The sequence below is a fragment of the Gavialis gangeticus genome, unplaced genomic scaffold, assembly GCF_001723915.1.
Source record: "Gavialis gangeticus isolate Ggan-Ray unplaced genomic scaffold, GavGan_comp1, whole genome shotgun sequence".
Classification (NCBI taxonomy): Eukaryota; Metazoa; Chordata; order Crocodylia; family Gavialidae; genus Gavialis; species Gavialis gangeticus.
This window is the reverse complement of record NW_017729034.1, coordinates 1998937-2026456: the sequence shown is the minus strand read 5'-3', so window position 1 is coordinate 2026456 and position 27520 is coordinate 1998937. Positions and strand designations below refer to the sequence as shown.

The 27520-nt window shown below is 43.6% G+C and overlaps 2 protein-coding genes across 2 annotated transcripts; one reads left to right on the top strand and one right to left on the bottom strand.

The window, feature by feature from the left end:
• The first annotated feature begins 4802 nt into the window (after window positions 1-4802).
• On the top strand, window positions 4803-9036 carry LOC109304329 (C-C motif chemokine 2-like). The gene is made up of 3 exons (XM_019526811.1): window positions 4803-4947; window positions 6975-7092; window positions 8150-9036. The coding sequence occupies exons 1-3, from the start codon at window positions 4803-4805 to the stop codon at window positions 8286-8288; spliced, it is 402 nt and encodes a 133-aa protein (XP_019382356.1). The 3' UTR covers window positions 8289-9036.
• Window positions 9037-10987: 1951 nt separating this feature from the next.
• Window positions 10988-15797, bottom strand: LOC109304272 (lymphotactin-like). The gene is made up of 3 exons (XM_019526754.1): window positions 15277-15797; window positions 12823-12940; window positions 10988-12060 (listed from the first exon to the last, which is right to left on the bottom strand). The coding sequence occupies exons 1-3, from the start codon at window positions 15419-15421 to the stop codon at window positions 11907-11909; spliced, it is 417 nt and encodes a 138-aa protein (XP_019382299.1). The 5' UTR covers window positions 15422-15797; the 3' UTR covers window positions 10988-11906.
• Between the last annotated feature and the right edge of the window lie 11723 nt (window positions 15798-27520).

Genomic DNA, 27520 nt, shown 5'->3' with positions numbered 1-27520 from the left:
TTAACACAAATAATTACAATGTCATAGGGATAACGGGGACCTGGTGGGACTCCACCCATGACTGGGCCACAGGTATAGATGGCTATACCCTGTACAGGAGAGATTGAGTGGACAAAAGGGGCGTGGGTGTAGCTCTCTATGTCAAGGAAAGCTACACATCCCTGCAAGCCAACACTGGTGCTCAGGATGAATGACTGGAGACCCTCTGGGTTAAAATCCATGGGGAGTATGGCACAGGGGACACAATGGTGGGAGTCTACTACAGACCTCCCACCCAGGATCAAGAGCTTGACCAGGAGTTTGCCAGGGAATTGACTGAGCCTGCATGCTCCCAGTGCATGGTTGTCATGGGAGACTTCAACTACCCAGACATCTCATGGGCCAAATCCAAATAAATGGTCACAAAGTTTCTCTTATGCATGGATGAGCTCTTACTCAAGAAGTCTACGGGCCAACGAGAGGTAAAGCACTGCTCGACCTGGTACTGGCACTGGGAGACAACCTAATCTGTCACCCAGCTTCACTTTGATCATTAGGTCACTGTGACCATGAGCTGATCACTTTCACCATCCACCGTAAAGCTGGCAAGTCCAGTACAGAAGTCTTCGACTTCAGGAAAGCTGACTTTGACAAGCTAAGAAGGCTTGTCAGTGATGCCCTAAAGGGCCACGACCCAAAGGGGACGGGAATTTAAGATGAGGGGTTGCTCCTCAAGGGAGCGATCCTGGAAGCACAAGCAAAGTCTATCCTGTCTCAAAGGAAAGGCAGCAAAAGGGCACAGCAGCCCCCTCGGCTCTGCAGGGAACTAGTGGATCTCCTGCATCTAAAAAGAAAGATCTACAAAGCATGGAGGAATGCATCCACCTCCGAGGAGGAATATTTTGCACTGGTCCGGACCTGCAAGGAGTGAACCAGGAAAGCCAAGGCTGTGACTGAACTCCAACCAGCTACAAGTATCAAGGACAATAAAAAGTCCTTTTTTAAATATGTGGGGAGCCAGAGGAAAAGCAAGGGTAACATTGGACCCATGCCAAACCAGATGGGACAACTGACAACTGATACCCAGGAAAAAGCACTAGGACTATGGAAGAAAGAGACTAGGGGGTCATCATTGACCACAAGATGAACATGAACCTGCAATGCGATGCTGCGGCTAGTAAAGCGACCAAAACGCTGGCTTGCGTCCATAGATGTTTCTCAAGCAAATCTCAGGATGTCATTCTCCCCTTGTACTCGGCCTTGGTGAGGCCTCAGCTGGAGTACTGCATCCAGTTTTGGGCCCCACAATTCAAAAAGGATGTGGAGAAGCTTGAGAGAGTCCAGAGAAGAGCCACGCACATGATCAGAGGTCAGGAAAACAGACCTTATGACAACAGGCTGAGAGCCACAGGGCTCTTTAGCCTAGAAAAGCGCAGGCTCAGGGGTGATCTGATGGCCACCTATAAGTTTAATCGGGGTGAACACCAATATCTAGGGGAACATTTGTTCACCAGAGCGCCCCAAAGGTTGATGAGGTCGAATGGTTATAAACTACTGCAAGACTGTTTCAGGCTGGACATAAGGAAGAATTTCTTAACTGTCCGAGCCCCCAAGGTCTGGAACAGCCTGCCACCGGAGATGGTTCAAACACCTACATTGAACACCTTCAAGAGCAAATTGGATGCTTATCTTGCTGGGATCCTATGACCCCAGCTGACTTCCTGCCCTTTGGGCAGGGGGCTGGACTCTATGATCTTCTGAGGTCCCTTCCAGCCCTATATATGAAATCTATGAAAAAGCAAACTTGCTAAATGGGTACTTTGCATCAGTTTTTTACCAGTCCCAAGGCATGCCCCTGCTCATTATGTGATGGGAAGGCCAGGGTGAGAGAGATTCCTTACCCTACATCAGTGCTGACCTTGTGAAGGAACACCTTGAGAGGCTGGATACCTTCAAGTCAGCTGGCCCTGACAGTTTACACCCCAGGGTACTCAAGGAGCTCGCAAACATCATAGCTCGGCCCCTGGCATGGATCTTCAAGAACTCCTTGATGCTCTGGTGAAGTGTCCAAAGATTGGAAGAAGGCCAATGTGGTGCCTATCTTCAAGAAAGGGAGGAAAGTGGATCCGGCAAACTACAGGCCCATCAGCCTGACTTCTATCCCAGAGAAGGTCTTAGAAAATATTATCATAGAGACCTTCTTAACAGACTTGACAGACTTAACAGACTAGCTGATGGCAACATCCTGAGGGATACCCAGCACGGGTTTGTTGCAGGTGAGTCTTGCTTGACCAATCTTATTTCCTTTTATGACCAGCTGACCTAACCCCTGGACAAGGGACAGGAGATTGATGTCATATATCTTGACTTCAAAAAATTCTTTGTAGTATCGCATGATCACCTCTTAGCAAAACTGGCCAACTGCAGCCTCAGCTTCACCACAATCTGCTGGCTGAGGAATTGGCTCTGTGGTAGGACCCAGAGGGTGGTACTTGACGGAAGTCAATCGTTGTGGTGTCCTGTGACCAGTAGGGTCCCTCAAGGCTCTGTCCTTGGGCTTACACTATTCAACATCTTCATTTAATGATGTGGACACTGGTGTCAGAAATGGACTGGCCAAGTTTGCCAATGACACCAAACTTTGGGGTAAAGTGTCCACACCTGACTACAGGAGGGCGATCCAGGCTGACTTTGACAGGCTCAGGAAATGGGAGGACAAGATCCTGATGGTGTTCAACACTGAAAAATGCAAGGTCCTCCACCTTGGGAGGAAAAACCTGTAGCATGCTTATAGGTTTGGCAGTGTTACACTGGCGAGCACTATGGACAAAAGGGACTTGGGGGTCATGATTGACCACAAGATGAAAATGAGCCACCAATGTGATGCTGCGGCTAGTAAAGCAAGCAAAACACTGGCTTGCATCCATAGATGCTTCTCAAGCAAATCCCAGGATATCATTCTCCCCTTGTACTCGGCCTTGGTGAGGCCTCAGCTGGAGTACTGCATCCAGTTTTGGGCCCCACAATTTGAAAAGGATGTGGAGAAGCTTGAGAGAGTCCAGAGGAGAACCACACATATGATCAGAGGTCAGGAAAACAGACCTTATGAGGAGAGGCTGAGAGCTATGGGAGTCTTCAGCCTGGAAAAGCACAGGCTTAGGGGTGATCTGGTGGCTGCCTATAAGTTTTTAAAAGGAGTGCTCATCAGGATCTGGGGGAACGTCTGTTCACCAGAGCGCCCCAAGGGATGACAAGGTCAAATGGTCACAGATCTCTCTGTGACTGTTTCAGGCTTGACATAAGGAAGAATTTCTTGATTGTCTGAACCCCTGAGGTCTGGAATAGACTGTAGGTGGTTCAAACACCTACACTGAATACCTTCAAGAGAAATGTGGATGTTTATCTTGCTGGGATCCTATGACCCCTGCTGACCTCCTGCCCCTGGGACAGGGGGCTGCACTTAAAGGTCTTCTGAGGTCCCTTCCAGCTCTAATGTCTACGAAATCTATGAAACTGTGCACCAGAATGAACACACACTGAAAATCTATCAAAGACAAGAATACCCAGCTACCTTTGTGGACACACTTCTCACAGGACAATCACTTCCTCTCCAATTTCTCAGTCTTAATCCTCAAAGGGAACTTAAACAAGACACCTTCCATAGATAAGCCTACGTACTTCACTTCATAAATCTACTGGATACAAAAAATCATGGAATCAATACAGACATTGGATTTATGGCACATTACAACCTGCCTGACATCGGATTCCCCAGGTACCTGCCAGACCTGACCTCTTACATTTTTTCTTTTTCCCCTATCTCTTCTCCCCTACTTTTCTGCCCTTTGTCTTCCTAATTTCCAGCTATTTCCTTTTTCACCAACAATCTCTATTCTAACTTGTATTGACTTTTTTCCCCTGCTTTGCCTTTTGTTTTCGTAATATCTACTTATTTACATTCTCACTGAAATCCTGCCACACTTTTAGCTTCTTTCATTCCTTAGAGTCCCGAACAGCACAATCTCCCTATGCCCAAGGAGGTGATTGCTCCTGAAAGCTTGCTAAGAACTTTTTTCCAACTACTCAGTTGGTCTAATAAAAGATATCATATCGACTCAAAGAACCTTGCCTGACTAAAGAGAGAGAACTTTTTAACTGATGAAGACTGAGGTTGCTCTATTGAATTAAAACAGCTGAGGATGTGGCCTCAGATTGTCTAACCAATGCATTCAAAATCTGAAAGCAGTCTGATTGCTATAGTGGGGCCGGAGCATGGGGAGTTGTCCCATTTACCACTACAAATTGATCAGGAACAAATTCTTACTAAAAGACATTGCATTCATAATATTCTGAACAAATATGTTTTCAGACAGAAGTTTGAACTGTGTACAGAACACTTTTTAGACCAATGACTGACATAGGGCTGCTTTGGACAGTCCAGTTTATTCCATTAGCAAATGCTCAGTTCTTTTAACTCCTGTTTGCCTGTTCAGGGGTGGCCAGACTCTCTGTTTCTGTGGTGGGGGTGTTGTGGGGATAGGGTGCTTCTAGTGCTCATAGCTAAGATCAAAAGTGCAGAGCATTCATTAAAGGTTTCCAGTGCAAAAAAGGAGTTTTCTGTACAACCAAAAATAAAAACTCACTTGCAATACGTTAACAGAAGCAACCACAGACTTGGTTTGTGACAGGAAAATAGCCTGCAATGGGGGGCTAGCAGAAGAGGTTGGTTTTTCGCACCTTTTTAAAAAAAAAATGCCTTTCTAAAATTTTCCACCTCTACTCACTGCACCATGATGCTCCTTTTACTGTCTGCTGACCACTGAATGACAATATATAAGTTTGAGGACAGGGGTTCAGATTATTACTTTCTCCTCTGTCGCTGTATGAAGCATTCAGCAATGAAGCTCCACATCATGGCTGTCCTGGTCATTCTTTGCCTTGGCATCTTCACCATGCACACAGCAACAGGTGAGTTTTCAGCTCTGTAGTTATGTAGGAATTGTCATATGATTTCAACACAAGGGTCTATCTAGTTTAGTGACCTGTCTTAGAGAGTGCCCAGAATCAGATGCTTAGAAACCCCATAATGAAATAATTTATCAACTGTGGACTTTTTTTCCCTAACTAGTCTCAGTATGTGGCTGGCTTATGCTATGAAGCTGGGAGGGTTTCTGTTCCTCACAAATTTTTTATGCTATCTTTATTTCACTCTGGATGCTCTCTTGTCATGTCAACATCTAATAAATCTGTTATGACAACAAGTTCCACTGATCAGTTGTCTTGTATAAATAGGGGGCATGTCTACATGAGATACTTACTACTCAGTAGTATGCCAGTCAAACTATGCTAATACACTAGTTTTTTTCACCATTGTTAGGCTACTTTTAATTAATACTTAATTAAGGAAGTACTAAACTAAATGTACAGTAACTACTATGCATTAATGAATGTGTAGATGCACCCCACTATGTTCTTCACTTAGTTTTAGTTGCATTGTCTTTCAGTGTTGTTGGCTGTGCCCTTGTAAAGACATTATGAAAAGTGTTAAATAATAGCTCTGGGTTTTCTCCTCTAAATTACTATGAGATTATATCCTAATTACATGCAATTATACGTATATTAGATTATTTTTATGTCCCTTTAGTTTAGTATGTCACTTTTTATTTGTCTCTTGTCTGACTTGTCTAGTCCTACTCCTTAATCACTGACTATAGGTAAGGATTTTCAGCAGCCTAAGTATTTTCTTTCCCCTGGTGTTTCTATTAAATCTGTTTGCAAAATGTTGACTAAATGGGAAAACAGCACTTGTAGATAAAGCATCCATTGATTTTACACAATGTCACTCAGTCACATTATCCATTCTTTTCTTAATCAAGTTTAAGATTTCACGGAAGATTTTTTTATGACAGTGGCTGCATATTGACCATAGTTTTTATGTGGGCTATCCATGATGATGCTTAGATCTTTATCTTATTAACCACAAGCAATTAGTAGGTCATGTGGCGTTTGTAACAGACTATGCTGATTTCAGAAGCTTGTATGCACACACAAGCAAGTGCATATACAAATATGCACACTTTCATACAAAACACAAGCCCCAAAATCAGATGCACAAAATACTTATACAGGAGAGTCCAAACACCAGGAAGTCCACAAAATGCAATCCATCCCTCCCCTCTCCCCATCCCCCTTCACATTTGTTGCTACTCTTGGCATGTAGAACAAGGGGACAAAGACCAGCTTGACATCACAGCACTCTTGCTTGTGATGATGCAGGTATGAGCTGGGATTGCCTGCCAACAACCCCACCTTTCCAGGAGGCCTAATTTGCCATGTAAATGTTGCCCACATGTAAAACATTATGTAGGAGAGAAGTGCAAAGCAGAGGTTTTCTAAGCAGGCCAGGTAGCACTTGCCCCATCTAGAGAGAGGGGATTGTGGGGCTGATGACAAAACTGCCCAGGGAAGCTAAGATACAAAAAGACCTGAGGATGGAGTGAGGGAGTAGGCACAATCAGAGGACTTTCCAAGAGCAGATGAACAGAAAGGAGAAAAGGAAAGATGAGTCCCAGGCAAGCTCCCTGCCACTTTTAATTCAACTGATGCATCCTTCATCGCCAAGTAATTTGTAAAGGTCTGCACCTTGTTCATTTTACCAACCACTGAAATGAAGTCATTCTTGGGAACAAAGTGGTGGTTTAACACAGCGGCAATGAGTTTACATAGCAGTTTAGTGCAGGCTGTCAGGACTAATGTACCCAACTGAAAGGCCATTTCTAGAGGGAGAATACAATTCTTATGTTCTGGTGAGTGTGGAAGCTTGTTTATTTATGGATCTCATATGGTTGGGATCTTGGCCACAAGACTCTCATGAATGATGCATCCCTTAGCAAATAAGCCTAGGAGGTACCTCAGTTGTAATTTAACAAGCCATTTGCTATAAAGAATTACTATTCATTTAGGGTTAATTAGTCATCTCCTCTTTTTCATTTTAGGAAGTATGAATACTGAAATTTTTAGAAAAAGCTCCTGTATAGAACTGTCAACAAAGAAGCTGAATGTCAAAAGGCTTATTGGTTATAAAAAGCAAAACATTCCAATAAAAGCTGTGATGTAAGTATGTGATCTAGTCTTCATTTGCAAACTAATTTAGAGAAACACTCTGCCCTCCCCATGGAGAGAGAGAGAAAGTCAGTCGAACATGAAACCCTTATTTTATATCCCACATAAAATCTTCCTTGGAGACCTTAGAAAGGTCTGAAATATTTGTCCTGTAGACTTGAGCATACAGAAGTTGAACTGAATGGCCAAAACCTTTTTGTTTTGGACATTGGGAAGAAGAGTCAGAAAGAGAAAGAAAAAAAAAAAAAAAAGGTGTTGTGAGTACTACAGATTAGAATAGCTTGAGGTATTGCTGGTCAGTACTCCAGTGAACTGGGCTGCGTTGTGCACAAGAGGTTTGTGGAAGAGCTGGAACTAATGATGACTCCTAAAGAGCGGTCATTATCAACCTTTTTAGACTTGAGACACCCCTTGTTAAACTTGAAGCACCCTCAAAAGTGCGAGCGCTTGGTTTTTCTTCATTTTGACTAGAGAAAACTATGAAAGCAATGCATCTGTTGTAAAAGCTCAGAGATAACACAACAAGTCAAAATGGTTTTAACACTATGGATTCCTGTTTGACACTTCCAGGTTTGTCTTGTGAATTATGTAGGTGTTGGCATCCCCAGCACCCTTATAAGGGTTTTTACTTAAGAATCACTGTCTGAAAAGAGGTAATCAATCTCGTGAGAATCTATTAAACACAGATTTGGTCCCTGTGCACTAAATGTGGGGCTCTATTTTCAAAGAAGCTCCACATGCTGGGTGTGCTTTGCTCTTTTGGAAAGTCTAGAAGTACAGCACATGCATAGGTACATATAGCAATTCACATTATTTATACACACACCCCAATCTATATGTAAAGCTGGAGTCCATTCACTAAACTGCAGAACCAACACACAGCTGGTTTTTACAACTCATTACTAATGTGACTGCTCAAACTTACACCAGTAAAACCTTTTCAGCACATCACATCCTCACCTATTCCACGCAGAAACGTGCACATGTGGTCTGGATGTGGAGACAAGAAGTCTCATGTCTCTCTGCCTTTCCTTTTCTTCCCCTTCAGGTTCATCACCAAAACAGGCAACAAGATCTGTGTGAAGCCTGATCTCAAATGGGTGAAGGATGCCATGACACAGTTGGATAAAAAAGGTGTCACCGCAAGACCCACCACAAAAATCAAGGTTTCCAGCAAGGACTGCTGATAGATTTATTTATTCATAAGAGGAAAGGAAAAGACCCCGGATGTTGCCAGTCTGTGGGACTCGCTGCTAAAAATGGTCAGAGGAGCCAGCATGAGGGCTGGATTTGAAAAAACATACTGGATAATATCATAGTGATGAAAAGCTACTTATACTATAAATAAGCAAAGGCATCCTTCAATAAGTGCAACGTGTGGGGTGCAATTTTCTGCCCTTCTGGTCTCCTATATAACGTGGCATGATTAACTAGTTTTTTCTGATTCTCCCCTCACTTTATAACAATGTAAATAAACAGAGACACGTCTCCTTCTGATGTAAATTGTGCTATCTATATTATTTAAGAGATTTACTTTGGTGAAGGATCAGGCCTGTCAACATCAGTGAAGTTACTGCTCATTTACACAAGCCTGAGAGAGAGCTGAGATGCACATTTTTATTTTTACTTTCTTGCAAAGCATCAACATAAGTGACATCAAATGCAGCCATTGCTTATATGTACCAAATTAATTCAGAGCCTTATGCAATGGAACTGGTTATATTCTGTGTAAATGTGAAGTATATTTAAATAATTGCTTGAATGTAATAAACGTAGAGTTTTTTGTACATTAATAAAACTCTTGTAAACCTTCAGTCAAATGGTCTATTTGTTTGCTTATACATGACCTCATGACCTTGTTGGACTGCATAGGAGAGAACGTCTCCATTCTCACACAAGTCCAAGGTCCTAATGTCACATCAGGAAATATTTCCTTTCCAGAAGCATGTAGCAAAACCTCCAAATGCTTACAGCCTAGGATAGTTAAGTATTTAAAATATTGGATACATAGATTCCCTACATTATGGAGATAATATCACATCATTATCAAGCCTGAAATCCAGGCTTCATCTTATTTAACTCTGCAAAAGCCTTTCAGCCCCAGCATCTCCTTTTCTGCTGTCACATAGTCCAGGAGACAAAACAACATGTATTTTTGACCATCCCTGACAGCAAGTCTAAACATGAACCTGCTGTCCAGATATGAAGACAGGTCAGATCATCCCTATGCAACACTGCAAGTTAGAACCACCCTTTCTGTTTCATACCCATTATGCCAACCCTGCTGCCCCAGAAACTGGCAGGAAAAACAAATGTGAGTTCCCACTTTTACATAGAAAATCACAGGGTCACTAGCCAACAAAACAAAGGGAGGGAATAGTCAAAAGTTAAAGAAACATCAATGCTGTGGTAGCATTCTTAGCCCTTTAATTTCCTCCCCATACCTCTGGAGGTGTCCCCAAACAAGCCTTTAGTCCCTAGAGTGCTCAAAGAGTAGTCTGCAGCTGCCTCCAAGTGGGAGTCCAGCTTCTTCAGTCCATGGTCCTGGCAGACCGAGTCAGTGAGATCTCCAGCTCCACTGGGTGCTCCTGTGTGCAAGGCTGACCAGATTCCAGGTGCACGCTGCTCTCTCTTCTCCTTGCTGCAGCTGCAAGCTTCCTCTTCTTTTGTATGCAGGACTTATTGCTCATCCTTAATGGCACTTACAGGCAGGCAGGCCCTGCTCATCCTTAATGGCACTGACAATTAGGTTTTTTTGGGAATTAATGTTAGTGTGAGGTTACTGGTGCAAATCAGCTCCTGGTGATCAGTAATTAATCTCCCAGGACTGCCTCACTTCAGTTAGCCTTAATCACTGTTTATACCAGGCCTTTCACCTGTTCTCACTCCTCTTGCCACATGTCCAGTTGCAAGTTCTTTCTGCCTATGTTGCCATGTGCACCCAGGGGGTTGATGATAGATAACCACTTTGGCCTTCGACATTTTCCTTCAGAGGCTCTCAAGGGACCTTATCAAGGATTATCTTAATTTTATAGGAAGGGAAACCAGGACACAGAGTTTGAGTGGGTTGTAGCCCTGTATCACTCTACACAGCAGCAGTAACTGGGTTTTGCTGTAGATCTGAGGTCATTTTGCCTTGTGGATGTTTCTGGGAGGGCCACCTCATTTCAGGTTATGTATCATACTTGTGCTGAACAGGAAGCCTTTCCAGTGCCTGTAATGGGAGAGGAATAAGGGTCCTTAGAGAGGACTGCCTGGAAGTCTTGGCATTGAATGAAGCATACTATAGCCAGCCAAGCTTCCTGAATCTTCTGCCCTCAGCCTTCCACTCTGCCAGCAAGACTTTTATTACCAAGCTTATTGTAGCAGTAATTTTCTAGCATGCTCAAAATTGGTGCTTCTAATGGAGAACAGAGGACTGCTGCAGTTGTTTTAAGCAGGTACAAAACAGAAATGTTGGCGCTAACCTGCAGTGGTGCATAGAAGTGGTCAACCCATTTTTTCATATATGGACAGCAGCTTGACTTTCTGATCTGTTGTCTGAGCTGATCAAAAATGTATGTTATTCTCTCATTTGGACAATGCAGAGAATGATGAAGAATGAAACTAGGGCTGAAGGCTTTCTGTAGAAAAAGGAGGGAAGGATCTGTCCATCTTGGTTTTCAGCCATGATAAGATACTATTTCCATAACATGGGGTTCTACGATTGTGTGCATAACTTTCTAAGACTATAAGAACTTGGAGGGGTTGCCACATGTTTCTGCAAAAGTAGTTTTTCCTGGTGTGACATTAAGATCATGGATTTGTGTTAGAATGGCAACATCCCTTTGTAGGATCTCCAACCAGGTCATAAATAAACAAGCAGACCATCTGACTGAAGGTTTACAAGATTTTTATTAATGTCCGAAAAGTCCATGAATTATTAGAATTAATCCATCTTAAAATGAAATTAACATTTACAGAGAATATAACTATTTCCATTGCACCAGCCTCTGCATTAGTTTGGCCTTGAGAATGTTCTATACAGGATTGAAATACATAAAATACAGCAATTGCTTAAATTTTAACGCTGCATAAAAAAGCAAAGATAAAAACAAAGTGCTCATCTCAGATCTATCTCAGACCAGTGTAAATCAGCAGTAACTTCACAGAAGTTGGCAGGCCAGATCCTTCCTCTTCATAAATCTATATAGAAATCCCCTGAATAAGTGCACATTTAGTCAATTCACATTTGAAATCAACCCAAACCAATATATTTGCACTGTTAGAAAGCGAGAGGAGAATCAGACCCGGCTAGATCATCACATTATGTTACAAAGAAGAATAGAAGGGCAGACAACTGTATCCTGCACATTGCAATTAGCACCTGATGGGCTGAAACATACTTTGCTTACTTGCTTAAGTACTTTTTCTACCACTATATTATGCAGCACATTTTTCAAACAGGGCCCCAATGTCCTGTAACTTATTTCAGCAATGAGTCCCATAGACAGGCAACACCCTGCATGTTTTCCTTCCCTCTTATAAATAAAGACTTCTGTCATCAGTCTTTGACAGAAACCCTGTCAGCATATTAAAGGGCAGTCCATAGTCCGCCCTGATCAGAGAAAACTGCCCACACACAATCATAAATAATGAACATACTTTGCAGTAAATAAATCTGAGAACAATGTAGAAGAGTCCAGCTGCAGAATAAAACTGAATAGAGGAAGGTTCTGATCAGCCTGTGTTAGTTCAGAAACTTTATTATCAGTTACCAAGTAGGAGTTACAAGCAGTTGCTTATGGTTTCAGTGGCATCTCCATTTAGTTAGATGGCTTGGGTTTGGGTTTGGGTTTGGGCTTGGGCTTGGTAATAGTTCTTTTGATGACACGTCTTTGATCTAAGTATTTTATGGCTTGCTTCACCCATTTGAGTTCGGGCTCCACACAGATCTTGATGCCTCCCTTGGTGATGAACCTAAAGGAGAAGAAATGGAAATACAGACAGACATGAAACTTCTTGTTTCCAAGACAAGACCACATATACATGTTTCTATGTGGAATACATGAGGATGTGATGTGACAAAGTTTTACTGGTGTAAGTTTGGGGCGGTCACATCAGTAACGTGTCCTAAACCCAGCTATGAGTTGGTTCTGCAATTTAGCAAATAGACACCAGCTGTACTTATAGATTGGGGGGCGGGGGGAGGGTGTATAATAATGTGTATTTCTATATGTACTTCTGCATATGCTGTACTTCTAGACTTTCTGGAAGGGCTAAGAACACCCAGCATATGGAGGTTCTTTGACAATATGGCCTTGCGTTTATTGCACAAGGACCAACTCTAATTCCTATAGGAGTTTTATTACTCCTATCTCTTCCACAAATTTTCTTGCATACCTCACCCCAATGTAGTGACTGGTAACCCACAAGGCTATACTAGTCTATGACACTCAAAACACTTTTTGCTTTCTGACATTTCTTCCTAATTTTTAGAACAAAACGTTTTGCTGTTTGATACATTTTTGCATAAGCAGCTCTACAGCACCAGTACTCCAGACATTTTGACATTGCCTAATGAAGCTTTCATATGAGATATCAAGTAAGCATGCTCATTCAGATATATAACCCCTATGCTTGCTTTGAGTCAGTTTTACTGACTTTCTTTCTTCTCTTAATGGGGAGGGCAGAATGTTTCTCTAGATGAATTAGCAGATGAAGACTGGACCACATACTTACATAACGGCTTTTACTGGTATGTTTTGATTTTCATAATTGGCAAGCCCTCTTATGTCTAGCTCCTTTGTTGATAGGTTTATGCAGGAACTTCTTCTTATAATTTGACTTCCTACACTCCCTAAAATGAAAAAAAAAGATGGTAAATTACCAGTAGTACTAAAGAACAGTGATTCTTTACAGCAAGTGGCTTCCTAAATTACAACTCGGGTACCTCTATGCTTATGTATTGGATTGCCTTAGCTAAGCCTGCCATACATGCATCATCCTTGTGAGTTATAGAGCAAAAATCCTAATCATATGAGATCCTTGAATAACCGAAGCTTCTCTCTGGGAGTAGATATCCTGGGCAAATTCAACTGCATGTAAACAATTACATTCTCCCTTCCTAAAAGGCTTTTTAGTTGGACACACTAGTCCTCACACTCTGTAAAAAAAACTACCACATAAACTCATTGCCACAATGTTAAACCACCAATAGCAGGGCGGGGCTGGCCTGTCCTATTCTGCAGAACCTGCAGCCACAGGGGGGCCTGCAGCCAAGGGGTTGTGTTCTGCTCGCCCCCCACCGCCTGGGCCACGTTTAAAGGGTTCAGTGCAGGCAGGGAGCCCCTTCCCGGCCAAGTGGGGGAGGAGTTCCTGGCTCTGCTCTCGCCTCATTTCCAGAGAGGGAACTCAGGCATCCCCAGCACGTGCTGCCCCCACCCCACGCCCCCTGCAGCACAGCCCACGTGCACACAGCCTGGCCCTGACTATTTTATTTCAGTGAGCTTATACTGCAATTAACCTCAATTTGGATTTTTCAATGCATCAGGGGTCCCCAAAATATTGTGGGTCAGCCCTGACCAGTAGGTTCCCAACAGCAGCTTTATTTCAGTCGATTTTAGTCACAGCTGAAGAGAATTGGTTGCACAAGACTTGCAAACCATTTAAATTAAATTAAAATTCAATGCAATTAAAACTGGAGGGAGATTCTCTGGGAAACATCTTTCCTCTTCCCCTTTTCTATTCACTTGCCCTTAGAAAGCCCTTTGAAAGCACCTGCTCCCTCCCTCCATCCTTCCTCAGATCTTCTTTTGGTCTGCCATGGCAGGTTTGCCATCCACCCTGCAATCCCCTTCTTTTAGATGACAAAACATGCCACATGGTATGCTAACACCACCCTACCTTGCACTGCCCTTCTACACAGTGTCTCACCCGTAGGAACATTACGGGGCAGGGGAGAGTTTCTGGAAAGAAAGGATTTTGCCAATCCCAGACTTTAGGGTGGCCAAGTGGACCACTGTGATACTAAGGACTAGGAGCTCTTATCACATCAGTTGGTCTGTGTTGCAGGTATGTTATTTTGTTGGTGGGAGAAGAGGGAGGATGGATTGTATTTGGCTTTTATGTACTTGTGACTCTCCACATGTTTGTGATCCTGTGCTCCTCTTTGTGTATTATTGTCATTTTACAATAATACACAAAGAGGCTGAGTATAAGTGCTTTGCACGTGTGGTTTTTGGGCTTCTGCTTGTCTATGTATGTTGGTATACACACACACATGCATGTGTGTGTGCGTGTGGTTTTTCTACAAGTGTGGTCTTTTACAAATGTCACATGCTCTATAAATTGCTTGTAGTTAATATGTCTAAGCATTATTATGGATGGCTCATATAAAACCTATGCTCAATATGCAGCTATCGTCATAAAAAATCTTTAATTAGACCTTAAACTGTATTAAGAAAGGAATACAGAACAAAACTGAAAGCACCAGTGCCAGTGTGTAAATCTATGGTGAGCCTTATTCTTGGAAGCTTTGCTTTTCAGTCAACCATTTGCAAACAGATTTAGTAAAAACACAGGGAAAAAGAAATTTCTTAGAGGTTTGAAAAGCCTTCCTTACAGAATGCAATTAAAAGAGTAAGACTAGACAGGTAGGAGAGGAAACAAATAAGAAGTGATAAACTAATGGTGTATGTAATAATCCAATATATATTGAAGTACATAATAAGGATATAATATAGTAATTTAAAGAATATAAAACAGGAGCTGTAAGCATTATTAAGCCCTTTTCCTAATTTCTGAACAAGGGCACAACCAACACTGAAAGGCAATGCCACTGAAACTAGGTGAAAAACATGCTGTTTATACAAGGCACAACTGACCTGCGGAACTCAATGCCACAGCAGATTAAACATTGACATGGAAAGCGGGAGCATCCAGGACAATGCTAGACAGCAATAAAATTTTCTAGGAAAAAAAATGTTCTCCCAGCTTCAAGGCCTAAGCTAGCCACAAACTGATAGGGGTTAAGAAACACCCCCAATTAACAGATCATTTCATTATGTAATTTCTCACAGATTCCTCTTAAGTGACCAGTATTGGTCACTCCCTGAGAAAGGACACTGAATTAGACAAACCCCAGTCTCGTTATCGTTCGGCAATTCCTACATTCCTATGGAGATGAAAACTTACCTCTTGCTGTGTGCGTGGTGAGGATGCCAAGGCAAAAAAGGACCAGGATAGCCAAGTTGTAGAGCTTCATTGCCGAATACTTCACTCTGCAGCAGAGGAGAAAGTGATAATCTGAACCCCTGTCCCCACACTTATATACTGTCATTAAGTGGTCAGCACACTTCCTGCACTCAGTAAGAGGGGCGTCATGGTGGGGGTGAGTATAGGTGGAAAATTTTAGAAAGCAACTTTTTTTTTTTTAAATGAGAAAAAAATTCCCCTGTCCTGCTAGCCCCCCTCTGCAGGCTTTTTTCCTGTTGCAAACCAACTCTGTGGTTGCTTCTGCTAACACATTACAAGCGAGTTTTATTTTAGGTTGCAAAGAAAACTCCTTTGCTGCAGTGGAAACCTTTAATGAATGTTCTGCCCTTTCAGATCTCGGCTATGAGCCCTGGAAGCTAAACTCCACATCCCCACCACAGAAGCAGTCAGGCAACCCCTGAAGTGGGGAACATGAGTTAAAGGAGCTGAGGCTTTGCTAATGGAGTAAATTGAACTGTCCATAGCAGCTTTACATTAGTGGTGGCTCTAAAGGTTTCATAGAGTAGGTGTATTCCCTGTCTACTCTGGATTTGGCAGTGCTATTCAGCTCCCTCCTGATATACACAGAGCCCAGGTTAACGTCACCAGGTATTTGCAGCATGCAGCTGAACAGAAATACAGATTGACTCCTTAACCTGCAGAAAACTGGATATTTCATGAGCTTCTACACAAATCACCATTATCCCTTGTGAGAGAATCTGGCATACAGGCTGGAGCTAGCCTGACAGAGCCTGGGCCAACGCCAGGGCCATCACCATGACTGAATCTCTGCTGTATCTCCTGCTTCAAGCACGAGGTGAGAAGCATAGCTGAAGGGTGGTAGACAAAGCTGGTACAGGGATCATGCCAGTATAATTAAGGAGCCCAAGGAACCTAGCACAAAGGGGACAGAGAAATGAATGTCCTTCTTTTGGGCCCAGCCTACTGTGGGAGTAGACATTGTAACTAATGTTTAAGCACAGTGCTGATAATAGGGCTTTATGTATGGATGCTTTTCTTAAAATGGCCTCCCTCCCCTGCTCCTAAAACTCTGGTAGAGATCGCCGGCACAGATAAGCTGCCACCAGCTGCCAAAGGATCATACTTCTTGTTGGTGGGGCCAAAGATGCACAGAGATTAAATAATTTACCCACACTCATACAGAAATCTTCTGACAGAGCTGGACCTAGAGGATCTGAATCTAATGCTGGGCTGCAACCACATCACTGTCCTGTCTCCCAGCACCTCTTATAGTTGGAGGCCATGTTCTTTAACCTACAGGATTGTCCATTGTTCTTTGCACTTCAGGCTTTGCTGAACTGTGTCTACCTCAAACCCAGTGTAAGTCATTTACCCAGAGGCAAAGTGAGTATAAAGGAACTATGTGCTTATATAGCAGTACCATTCTGATGAGAGCATGCTACATCATAGAATCATGGAAAATTAGGGTTGGAAGCAGGGCTAGAAAAACAGGAGGGGGACTCAGGAGGGCTCACCCCGAAAGAGATGAGAGCCCCCCCACATAAGAGATGAGAGCCCCCAGCCCGCCCTGTGCCTTTCTAAGCAGTTCAGCCAGTGGTGGAGGCTCCTTTCAGCTTCTGGCTGCCATCGCTACAGACCTCCCCAAGAGTCCAAGCGTAATTTAAACACTGGTTGGAAGACACCTCAGGAGGTCACATCTAGTCCAACTACCTGCAAAAAGAAGAACTATCCCCAACTAGACCATTCCAACCAAGACATTGTTGAGTCAGGCCTTAAAAACCTCCAAGGATGGAGATTCCACCACCTCTCTGGATAACCCATCCCAGTGGTTCACCACTCTCCTAGTGACAAATTTTTTTCCCTAATATCCTACCTAAACTTCCCTTGCTGCAACTAGAGACTACTGTTCTTAGTTTTGTCATCTGACACCACTGAAAACAGTCTAGCTCCATCCTTTTTGTAACCACTCTTCAGGTAGTTAAAGGCTGCTATCAAATCCCACCTCAGTCTTCTCTTCTGCAGACTAAATAAGCATCAGAAATCATGTGCCCCAATCCCCTAACCAGTTTTGTTGCCCTCCACTGGACACTCTCCAACTTGTCCACAGCCCTTCTGTAGTGGGGGCCCCAAAACTGTACTCAGTACTCTAGATGTGGCCTCACCCATGCAGAATAGAGGGGAATAATCATTTCCCTTGATCTGCTGGCAGTGTTCCTACTGATGCAGCTCAGTATGCTGTTAGCCTTCTTGGCAACAAGGGCACTCTGGGCACATCTATATATGCAAATAATCCAGGAGCAATTTACTCTAAGGTACTCTAGAGTAAATTGTACTGGGCACACATCTACACATGCAGGGACATAGGAGCAGATTTGCTGCTCCTAACAGAAGACTGCTTCCATTCCCTGAGGCCCTGCACCTGGCCCCTGCAGCAGCCACAGGGAGCTCTAGACTCCCCCTGGGTGCAAGCCCAGGGGCTGGCAGGGAGCATGGGGCCACGAGACAACTGTCTCCTGGTGGGGGCTGAGACATTGCTCCCTGCCCCCAAGAGCTGCCGGTTGCCAGGGTGGGCTCCACCACTGGAGCCTAGTAAGGGACAATGTTCCCCTCTCTGGAAGTAATAAGCTCCCAGCCCCCACTCCGCAATCACAGGGCCAAGGCCAGGAGACCCTTATCTCCCATCCCCTGCTCCACAGTTGTGGCTCCCAGGCTGAAAGATCCATATCTCTCATCCCAAGCCCCCTGGTCATGGGGCCCAGCCTGGGCCCCACAACTACAGGGTTTGGGCTGGGAGATATGATCTCCCAGTCTGGGCCCCATGACTGTGTTGCAACTGTGGGGCTCCATAATCGTGGAGCAGGGGCTGGGAGCTCCCTGTTGCTGGGGCAGGAGGCATTGTCCTCACCTGGGCTCCAGTGGCAGGGAGCAATGTCCCAGACCCCTCAAGGACAGAGATGTCTCCTGGCTCCTGGGCTAAAACCCAGGGGGAAGCTAGAGCTCCCCCTGGCTGCTGCTAGGAGCAGCAAATCTGTTCCCATGTCCCTGCACTTGTAGACATGTGCCCAGGAGAGCTTACTCTAGAGTACTTTACTCTAGAGGAAACTGGTCCTGGCTATTTTCATGTGTAGACAGACCCAATGTGTGGGGAGAGTTAGACCCTTAAGAATGGGACACACAAAAGCCAGAAGATTGAGTGGATGGCTACCTAAGGCATCCAGCAGGAAATGCTAAGGAGGAATGTGTGCCTGCTTTCTTATCCCATCCTAAACATGTTACTCCAAGCTTCAGAGAAGCAACTTTCTCCATTAGCATTCACAACCCTCCACAAAAATGGCCTAAGGGGAGATGGCCTAAGAAGAGCCTGCCATGCCTGTGCTCCTATGTGCTTAATTTAAGCCCATGCTTAAATCCATTTCTATTGAGCAGAGTACTTAACCTCCTGCTAATTTGTTGCCACAGGATGTTTCAGAGGCAGATTTAACTAGATTTAACAAGAGATTAGACAAATTCATGAAGAACAGATCCATTGGGAGTGACTAAATAGAAAAACCAAGGATTTAGTCTTTGACATCTCTAAACCAATGTAGCCTGGGTACACCCAAGGGTGTGCCCTATTCTCAGTTGAATGGGATGGGTAGGCAGGAGGGGGTGCTGTCAGAGGGATGCCAGAAAGTCAAGCAGATCCCTCTTTCCTCTATAGAGTTAGCCCAAACCCAAAGTTCTTAACTATATACAACTGATTAAGTTATAATATACATAAACATACAACTAAATATCGTATACATATATTTACACAATGAACACTAACCAATAACCAAGGTCAAACCCTAAATAACACTATTTACAACATCGCAATACAACGTTTCAATTACAAAATATAAGGCTCAAACATGAACAATCTTAATAACATCTATTCCTTAATATAGTCCCTGACCCATGGCAAGAGATAGTCCTCCTTCCAATGGGGTCACTTGGGGGGTGTCCAGGAAGCACCAGGGGCCCCTCCCCTTAGGGCCTTGACTGGGGGGGGTGCTCACCCAGCCCCTTCTCTGGGTTTGCCTGCCCCAGATGTCTTTCCCCTGTGGGACCCAAGGGCCCAATGACTCATGCTTCCTCAGGTGGCGGTGGTCAGGGCGCAGCTTGATGGGGTCTCCTCTGCTGGAGCACCTCTTGAGGCCTCTCCTGTGCCACTGGGCTCCTCCCCACCCTGTGCCCCGCTCTGGCCACCAAGGGCTCAGCTCCTCTCAGCTGCTGCACTACCTCTGCTGGCTTCTGGGTGCTGGGCCTCACACTGCAGCACTACCATTTCCCCATGCCCTAGCTTGGCACTAAGGGCTCTCTTAGCACAGGCCGGGCCCTTCAGGCTCCAGCTGGCTGTCCTCACGCCAGGGTGGCTAACCCAAGCAGCCTCTGCTGCTCCCTGGGTCCCAAGGCTCAGACCCGTCCACCGCCCTGCACACGATGGGACCTGCCTGCTTGCCAGGAGATGGGGCCTGAGCTGCCTTACTGCTGCCCCAAGGCCTTTGCCCCATGCATTGCCCCACGCCCTGAGTGGCCTGGGGTTGCAGGCTTGAGCTGCCACTTGTGGCTCCCAAAGCCTGGGCTCTGTGCACTGAACTGTGCACTGTGATGGGCCCGAGCCATCTCACACCGCTCCCAGGGCCGGGTCTCTGTGCACCATCCCTGTGTGCTGTCAACAGCCTGAGTGGTCTCCCATTGCTCCCAAAGCTGTTCCTCCAGTGGCAGCTTCAGGAACCTTGGGCCTATTGCCTGCTGGGGGAGAGCTCCCCCACTTTTCTTGGTTCCGCTCTTCTTGAGTCCCTCGCTGCATCTGCCCTTTGTGCTGGGCATGCTGCTCCTTTTATATGCTCCAGGGATCCTCCCCTGAAGTCTTTCAGACCTGACAGTTTACATTCTTCGGTCAGGTTCGGGGGAGCTCTTCTCCCCCTCCCCTTAGGAAAGGGGCATGACTTTATTTCTGGATGGGCTCCACCAATAAAAACAGCAGGATGTCAAGCTGGAACTCAACCCAAGCTCTGAAAGGTAAGCTTGCTACACCAATGATGGCCAGGGAGAGTGTATCAGGGATGGACATGGAAACAGAAATCATAGAAAACTGGAGTTGCAAGGGACCTCAGGAGGTCATCTAGTCCAACCTCCTGCTCAAAGCAGGACCATCCAAATATGTAATCCCAGCTAAGGCTTTGTCTAGCTGGGCCTTAAAAAACTCCAAGGATGGAGATTCCACCACCTCTCTGAGTAACATGTTCCAGTGTTTTACTACCCTCATGGTGAGAAAGCTTTTTCTAATATCTAACCTAAACTTCCCTCGCTGCAACTTAAGACCTCTGCTCCTTGTTCTGTCATTTGCCACCACTAAGAACAGTCTAGCTTTATCCTCTTTGGAACCATCACTCAAATAGTTGAAGGCTGCTGTTAAATCCCACCTCAGCCTTATCTTCTCTAAACTAAATAAGTTGAGGTCTTTCAACCTCTCCTCATAAGTCATGTGTCCCATCCTTCTAATCATTTTTGCCCTCCACTGTATTCTCTCCAATTTCTCCATATCTCTTCTGTAGTGGGTGGCCCAAAACTGGACATAGTACTCCAGATGTGCCCTCAGTCTGGACATACCCCATTTACGTTCTCTCTCTCTAAAGCATCTACTACTTGCCACTGCCAGAGACGGGGTCCTGGGCTAAGTGAATCATTAGTCTAATCCTGTATGGAACTGCTTATGTTCTTCTGATGAAATTTTAATATGTGGTCACATACCATTGACACTAACGGGAATTTATCCTGTGCAAAGATTTTGTCTTTCATTAGGACCCTGGTAACATTTCTGTTTCACCTTGCATATGTTCAGTGTTCCTGGTACAGAAACTTACACATTTTAGCAATCTTATTCTTAGTCATATTCAACGACTTTTGTTGCACACCATCTCTTCCTCCTCTTTGCTACTGTATAAACCAAAAGGTCACACTAATATTTTCCTAGTCTAGCTAAAATGTCCACTCCCTTAAAGGAACATGAACTCTTATGTCCAGCAGGCACTTCCAGAAGATTTCTGCTCAGGCATCCAACCTTAGGCATGCAAGTATGGAAAGTTAGACCCAGAAAAATTTGGCTAGAAAGGGACTTTAGACAGATTATGTGGCCTAGATACTACATATAATACTCTAGGTTTGACTGTGTTCAGCAGTGATGGATCCGTAATCTCCAATGACCCATGGCCGAGATCCTCTATAGGAACCTAATAGTCGTTGCTTATATAGAACATTTTATTTGTTCAAATCATAGTACTGGCAGTCTTATGAAATTATATAGCCAAGAGAAGTCAGTGGTCTCTCTTGCTCAGGGCTTTATCTGAGCAAATAGTTATACAGGTTGCTGCCGAGTGTCTATAAGAGGAAGTTTCAGGCACTTGATCTACCTAATTTTACCTAAGCCAGTCTATATTAGTCATGAGCAAGCTCCGAACAACAAGCTAACTAAGTGCTCCACAATAGGAAGATGGGCTCAAAGAGACTGCATTCTCAGTCTCTTACTATTCCTCTTTCTTCATGATGGCCTTTGTCATTCCCTGTCTTCTCCTCTTCAGTTTCCAAGGAAGATTGAGAAAGGCTTAATATTGCCTTGCATGACTCATTTGTGAAGCCTGAGATATGGGAACCAGTTCTCATCCTAGTGACTTTCAGTTGGAGCAGAATGAGGCCAATTGTGTTCAAAATAAATGCTGGCTCTCAGTTAATCAAGTGTAAATCAGTTTCTGTGGAAATGAGAGATTGCCCTGAACAAATCTAAGAACCCTGGCACTATAGGGGCAGTTCAGACACAGATTGTTTCTCAAATAGTCTGAGACGCTTCCTCTTCTCTCAGCCCTCTTCTTACTTCCCCACCATCAGGAGAGGATTAGACAAACTCATGCAGAATAGTTCATCAATAGGTATTAAACATGATAGTTAGGGCTGTGGCCTGTAAATCAGGACTTCCTACACCTCTAAAAGCTGTAAACTGTAAAAAAAAGGGCAGGGGACGGATTAGCCTGGATGGGCCCTGAATAAATACAAGACACTAGGGTAGAAGGTCCTAGAGTTATGATGTCATTATCCAGGGCTTCCAAGCTTTGCCAGTCATCCTTTTCAACAAGCGGAAAGAAATGTTAGGGGTGGATCTTTTTAAATATAAACACTTCTTTGTGGGGGGAAATGAAAATATTTCTGAGGCTGGCTGTCTCCATGGTAACGAATAATAATAAAAAAAGCACAGCTTTTTAAACAAGTTTTTCTTCTTTGCTGTTCATGTGTGAAACAACTTATGAGGTGAGCTGTCACTTTCTAACCACGCCATCAATTGTGCATGCTGCTGAGCCTCATGCTGGTTAGTACGCACTGGCCATTCCACGGCCACATCCTGTTCCACAAAATACTACAATACTTTTGACGACAGAAGTGACTGCTCCTTATCTGCGGCCTGAAATGAAACATGGCCCTCCCCAGCTACATCCTTAAAATGACACAAGGAAGTATTTTCCATTCTGTAGGCTTTTTGATTTCCTTAGCTGTTCACTCTGTGAGCCGTTTAGAGTGGAGGAGGCTCAGTGGGAAGGCAAGTGAATACAAAATGACTGAGGTGGGAAAAAAGAAATCAGCTCACACAATTGCAAAGTGAACACCCACACTAAAAAAGTTCCACTCTGAACTTTCTGAAAGAATCCTTGAGGCTTTTGTTGATTTTATGGTTTTCCCCTGGTAACCAGCACTCATCTAAGTATCAAGACTATTTTGAACAAGGTGCTTCTCAGAGTATACAATACTGTTGAATTATCTGTCTGACCTCATTGTAGCAAATGTTAAAAAAAACAAACAAACAAAACCTGGTAGAGGGAAAAATAATCTTCCAAATAACCAGAACTTTTATTCACGCAACTTCAAAAGGGCAGAACATGTCCATAAAATGCCATTTCACCTTCTCAACAGGAGCTAATTTAGCCATTCAAAAATGCTGGGAGGTAAGTGAACATATGATGGAAATGGAAGCATCAAGCAGTTAATGCACTCAAATAAACGGCACATTCATGATTAAAATTCTGGTTTCCTGATTCCCATGCCTGTCTACTTTGACCACAAAACCATTCTACATGCCAGTGATATTATAATGGCACATAGCATGCAAGGGATAAATAATCTCCTATTTCCTTTACTAGACTGCTTGTGCAGCCTTGGGGATTTAGAGGCATCTAGTATCAACTCTGGAATAGCTCCTGTGAAATCAAGGGAGTTTTAATACATCCTGCCAGTAGAGGATTGGGTCCGCCGCACCTGAAATAGAACATGGTGACATTTTTCAGCTGATTCCCACCCCCCAACAGAAAAACACAGATTCTGGCCATCAAAATATTATTGTGGGAAATTGTTTCTTTTAAAAAAAGAAAAACCTTAAAAAATCTGAAAATATAGAAGTATTGTACAACTTTAAACATTTTTATTTTATTTTAATGCAATTAAAAGCATCTCAGCCAGCTTGAAAACAAAACACAATGAGATATAAACAATATGATTTCATTTGATCCCAAACAAATTTATTTTTGACTTTTCAGTTTGCCAAACTGTTAAGAAAAAAAAAATCATTTCAAGTCAATGCATTTTGTAGATGGCACTTGAGTTTTAAAAGGTTGGATTTGTCTTCTATGATCCCCTGACGGAAGCAGGCCTAGAGAATTTCCCCAATAGCAGCAGATCCTCTGCCCCTCACCTGCACTACTTTTCTGATCAGCAACAGTTGTACCCCTTATGTATTGCCATGTGAAGCATGCCTTATAGGCCTTTGCCCAGCTTCCCAAATGAAAGGCCTATTTCTGGGGTGGAATTACACAGTTTCCCCTGGTGGGTGGATTACAAAAATGAGAGGGCTAGATTTGCCCACAAGAAAAGAAAACTTCCACAGATGAGCTACACATGCTGCCCCTGATTAACATGGGGGCAATTTTTAGAGCTAGTACTGAGATGGGGCAAACAGCTATTGGGAGGAAAAAGAGTAGTAGCCTGATTCATTTCTACAGTTCTTTGACATTTACATGATATAGTGGTGAGCTGAAAAGGAGACAACGGAAAAAAGAATGAGAGGGGAAGCCACAAGCAGCCTCTATGTACAGCAGAACAATCATTACACTGAAGAGAAAAAAATCTCACAGAAACTCACTTTTATTCTTACGATGACTGGGAAAACTAACCAATGTAGAACCAGATGGTAAATCTCATGCCTGTGTGCTCAGTGCCTAAGAGGCCAAGTCACAAATGCTGCCATCAAAAATGGGCACTCACTGGTTCCATGAGATGGAAGGCATGACTAGGAGTAGCGATCTTACTACTGAATGTGGTCCTTTTAAGTCAAAGTTTTAGTAGGGAGCAGTGGGAAGGGATCTTGTACTGCCTCCTACTATGACCATTTAGTATCTCCTCTACAGCTATGCAACAGATTTCTATATCCAGGAGCACAGATCCAGTTGCTTTATCAGTACTATATCTTATTCATAGCAAGACAGAAAAAGAAAAAAGCTTATCTACACAGACTGTAACTAGAGCTGGGTAATTTTGCAATACGCTGGAAATTCTTTAGCATTGTATCAAAATAATGTTTGCAAACCAATTTGAACCAAATGTTAAAATATAAAATTGGTAAATCAAACTCTAAAGAATTGTCTTGGGTCAAACAAACCATTTCATTTCAGATTTGAACTTTCTAAAGGATTTTACTTGTTCTTTAAATAAAAATTAGCCCAAAAATGAAAATGAAAAGTTGTTTTGAACAGAAAAAATCAAAACATTTCACTTTAAAAATGTTAAGCAAAATGATTTCAACTTAAAGTGGTTTGACTTGATTTTCACCTAGGGAAAAACAATGCAGCAAAAACTGAAAGTAACTCATACAAATCTTTAGTGTCACCAAATCTGTATTTTTCACCAGAAAAAGGGTTTTGGCCAAAAAAGATCTCCAAACTCTTCCTATGACTCAATAATGTTATTGTAGACTTTATACAGAGCCTAAAAATAACTCTTCGGGTAGTTTATTTGAAATGGTAATGAGACGGGCATACACATCCAACATGTTTAAAACCCGTTATTAATACAGCCCCTGGTTTATTTATGAAGTATTATGCTCTGTGGCTGACATATTGTAGCAATGCTTCTAGTGTGAAACAGTTAGTTCATTCCTGACAGAATTCATAAAGAAGAAAAGGAAAAAACCCTGCAAGCCAGGAAGTTTGCAACTTTTCCCTTACAAATCTGGGGAGCTGCTAAATGAACTGAGTTCACCAGAGGAACACAAAACTCCTCAGACTACAGCACAGTCCATGAGGAGAGAGTGAAACCAGGACATCTGTTCTCCAGTCCTGGCTCTGACACTGACTGGCCTCCAAAAAGGTCTCAACTTCATTTTGAGAGGGGCTGAAGGTGAACCTCACTTTGTTCCCATTCGGCATGTCTACACATGTGTTTACACTAGCTTAAACGTACTGTGCAGTAAGTTACTGCCCAGTAAGCAGGTATAGGCCAGCGTCTACATGTGCAGGCATTAAAGTACGTTAACACTGTGTGTGGACTGACTTGGGACTATAAAGGTATTGATTAAAGGTCCTGGTATAGGTTTGTTAGGCTGTGGGAAAGTCCCCTGCGAAAAGTTATGGGAACTCCAGTGATTGATTAATTTAAAACTTAGTACAGAGAAAGCACCTGGGAATATAGCCTTTGGGATGGGCTTGAATAGCCTGGGAGAAGGACCTGATGTGCCCTACCAGAAGCTTTCTATCATGATCTTGGCGAAGTACAGACAGTCAAAAAGCCAGAGGCTGAATCAATTTAGTCTTTGCAGGTCAGTTTAAGCTGCAGAAATTAAACTGAGAAACAACTGGACACACATTCACATTTGATTCAGGAAATGCAGCCACATACTTGCAGTAGGTCAAGCCAGAAGCTGTCAGGTGCTAGAGCATGCCTCTCTGGCACATAGCCAGCATGGGCTGTGTGTTCACTTTTTCCTGTTGCTCCTGAGGTCTCTGGGATTTGCAGTCCAGGATCACAGAAGCAGGACATTTCAGGGTTACTCATCACTTCCTCTTTCTGTTTCTAGGTACCTCTGGGATTTGTAGTCCATTGTCACAGCCAGCAGTAACTTTCAGTAAGTTTAGCCAGGCAGGGCAGCTCTGCACCTGGGGAAGGGGGGTTTAACCAGGTGAAGTGGGGTGTAACCTCTCCCTCCCTGCCTCAGAACCCAGCTGGGGTTTGCCGGGGGGGGGGGGCAGTCCCTGCCTCCTCCCCACCCCCCGCCCCAAACCCTTCTCTGTTGGAGCAGACAGCACAGTTCAGCCCAAGGCTGGAAAGCATTCTGGGATGCAGGGGGACTCTGATTTAACTTAAACCAAGGTGTCTGGGACAGAAATTTAATAAACTGCTTTGACCCAGATCAGCTAAGTCTGATGCTACATTAAACTAGGTTTATCTTAAACCAGATTCAAAACTGGTTTATGAGCACTGAAATTCTGTTTTGTTACAGATCAGTTAAGCAAATTTATGTGTAACTTCTGTCCCTAGCCCTTATGGCCAAAACCCCCCCAAAGCCCTTTATTTTTTCTATGATTCTCATGCATTGGCTTGGCATGCCAAAGAAGCCAAACCAAATCTTTCTACTTATTTGGTTTCTGCCAGCCAATGTTTGCTGAATGCACAACCAGGACATTTGGCTCATGTCTGTAGCACCAGAGATTCCCAAGAGATCTCTGACCCGAGTATTAGCCAGGATCAGGATTGCTTAGCTTGAATCAGACAAGACATTTTTACAGTTAGCTACAGTTAGCAAAATGCTAACTGAAATAAACAGGAATCTGATGGAATAAAAATGAAGGGCTTCAAGATTTGGTCCAGTGGTTTTAAGTGACTAGGTCACAGTTGACTTTACCTCCTCATTATTACAGGCATTCTTTTCAGTGAAATTAAAGCAGATTCTTCGCATGAATTATACACATTTGAAGAACTAACTGATTGGGAGTTTTTTGCTGGTTTATTCAAGGCAAAAAGCCATCAGCTCTTTTTCTCTGCCAGGTTCAGTCATGGATCATCTCCAATACTACATGCATGACTGATTTTCTATTTGTGCTCCCTGGGTGGTATGGGCAAACTTTGTTGTGCAAGACCTATATTATCT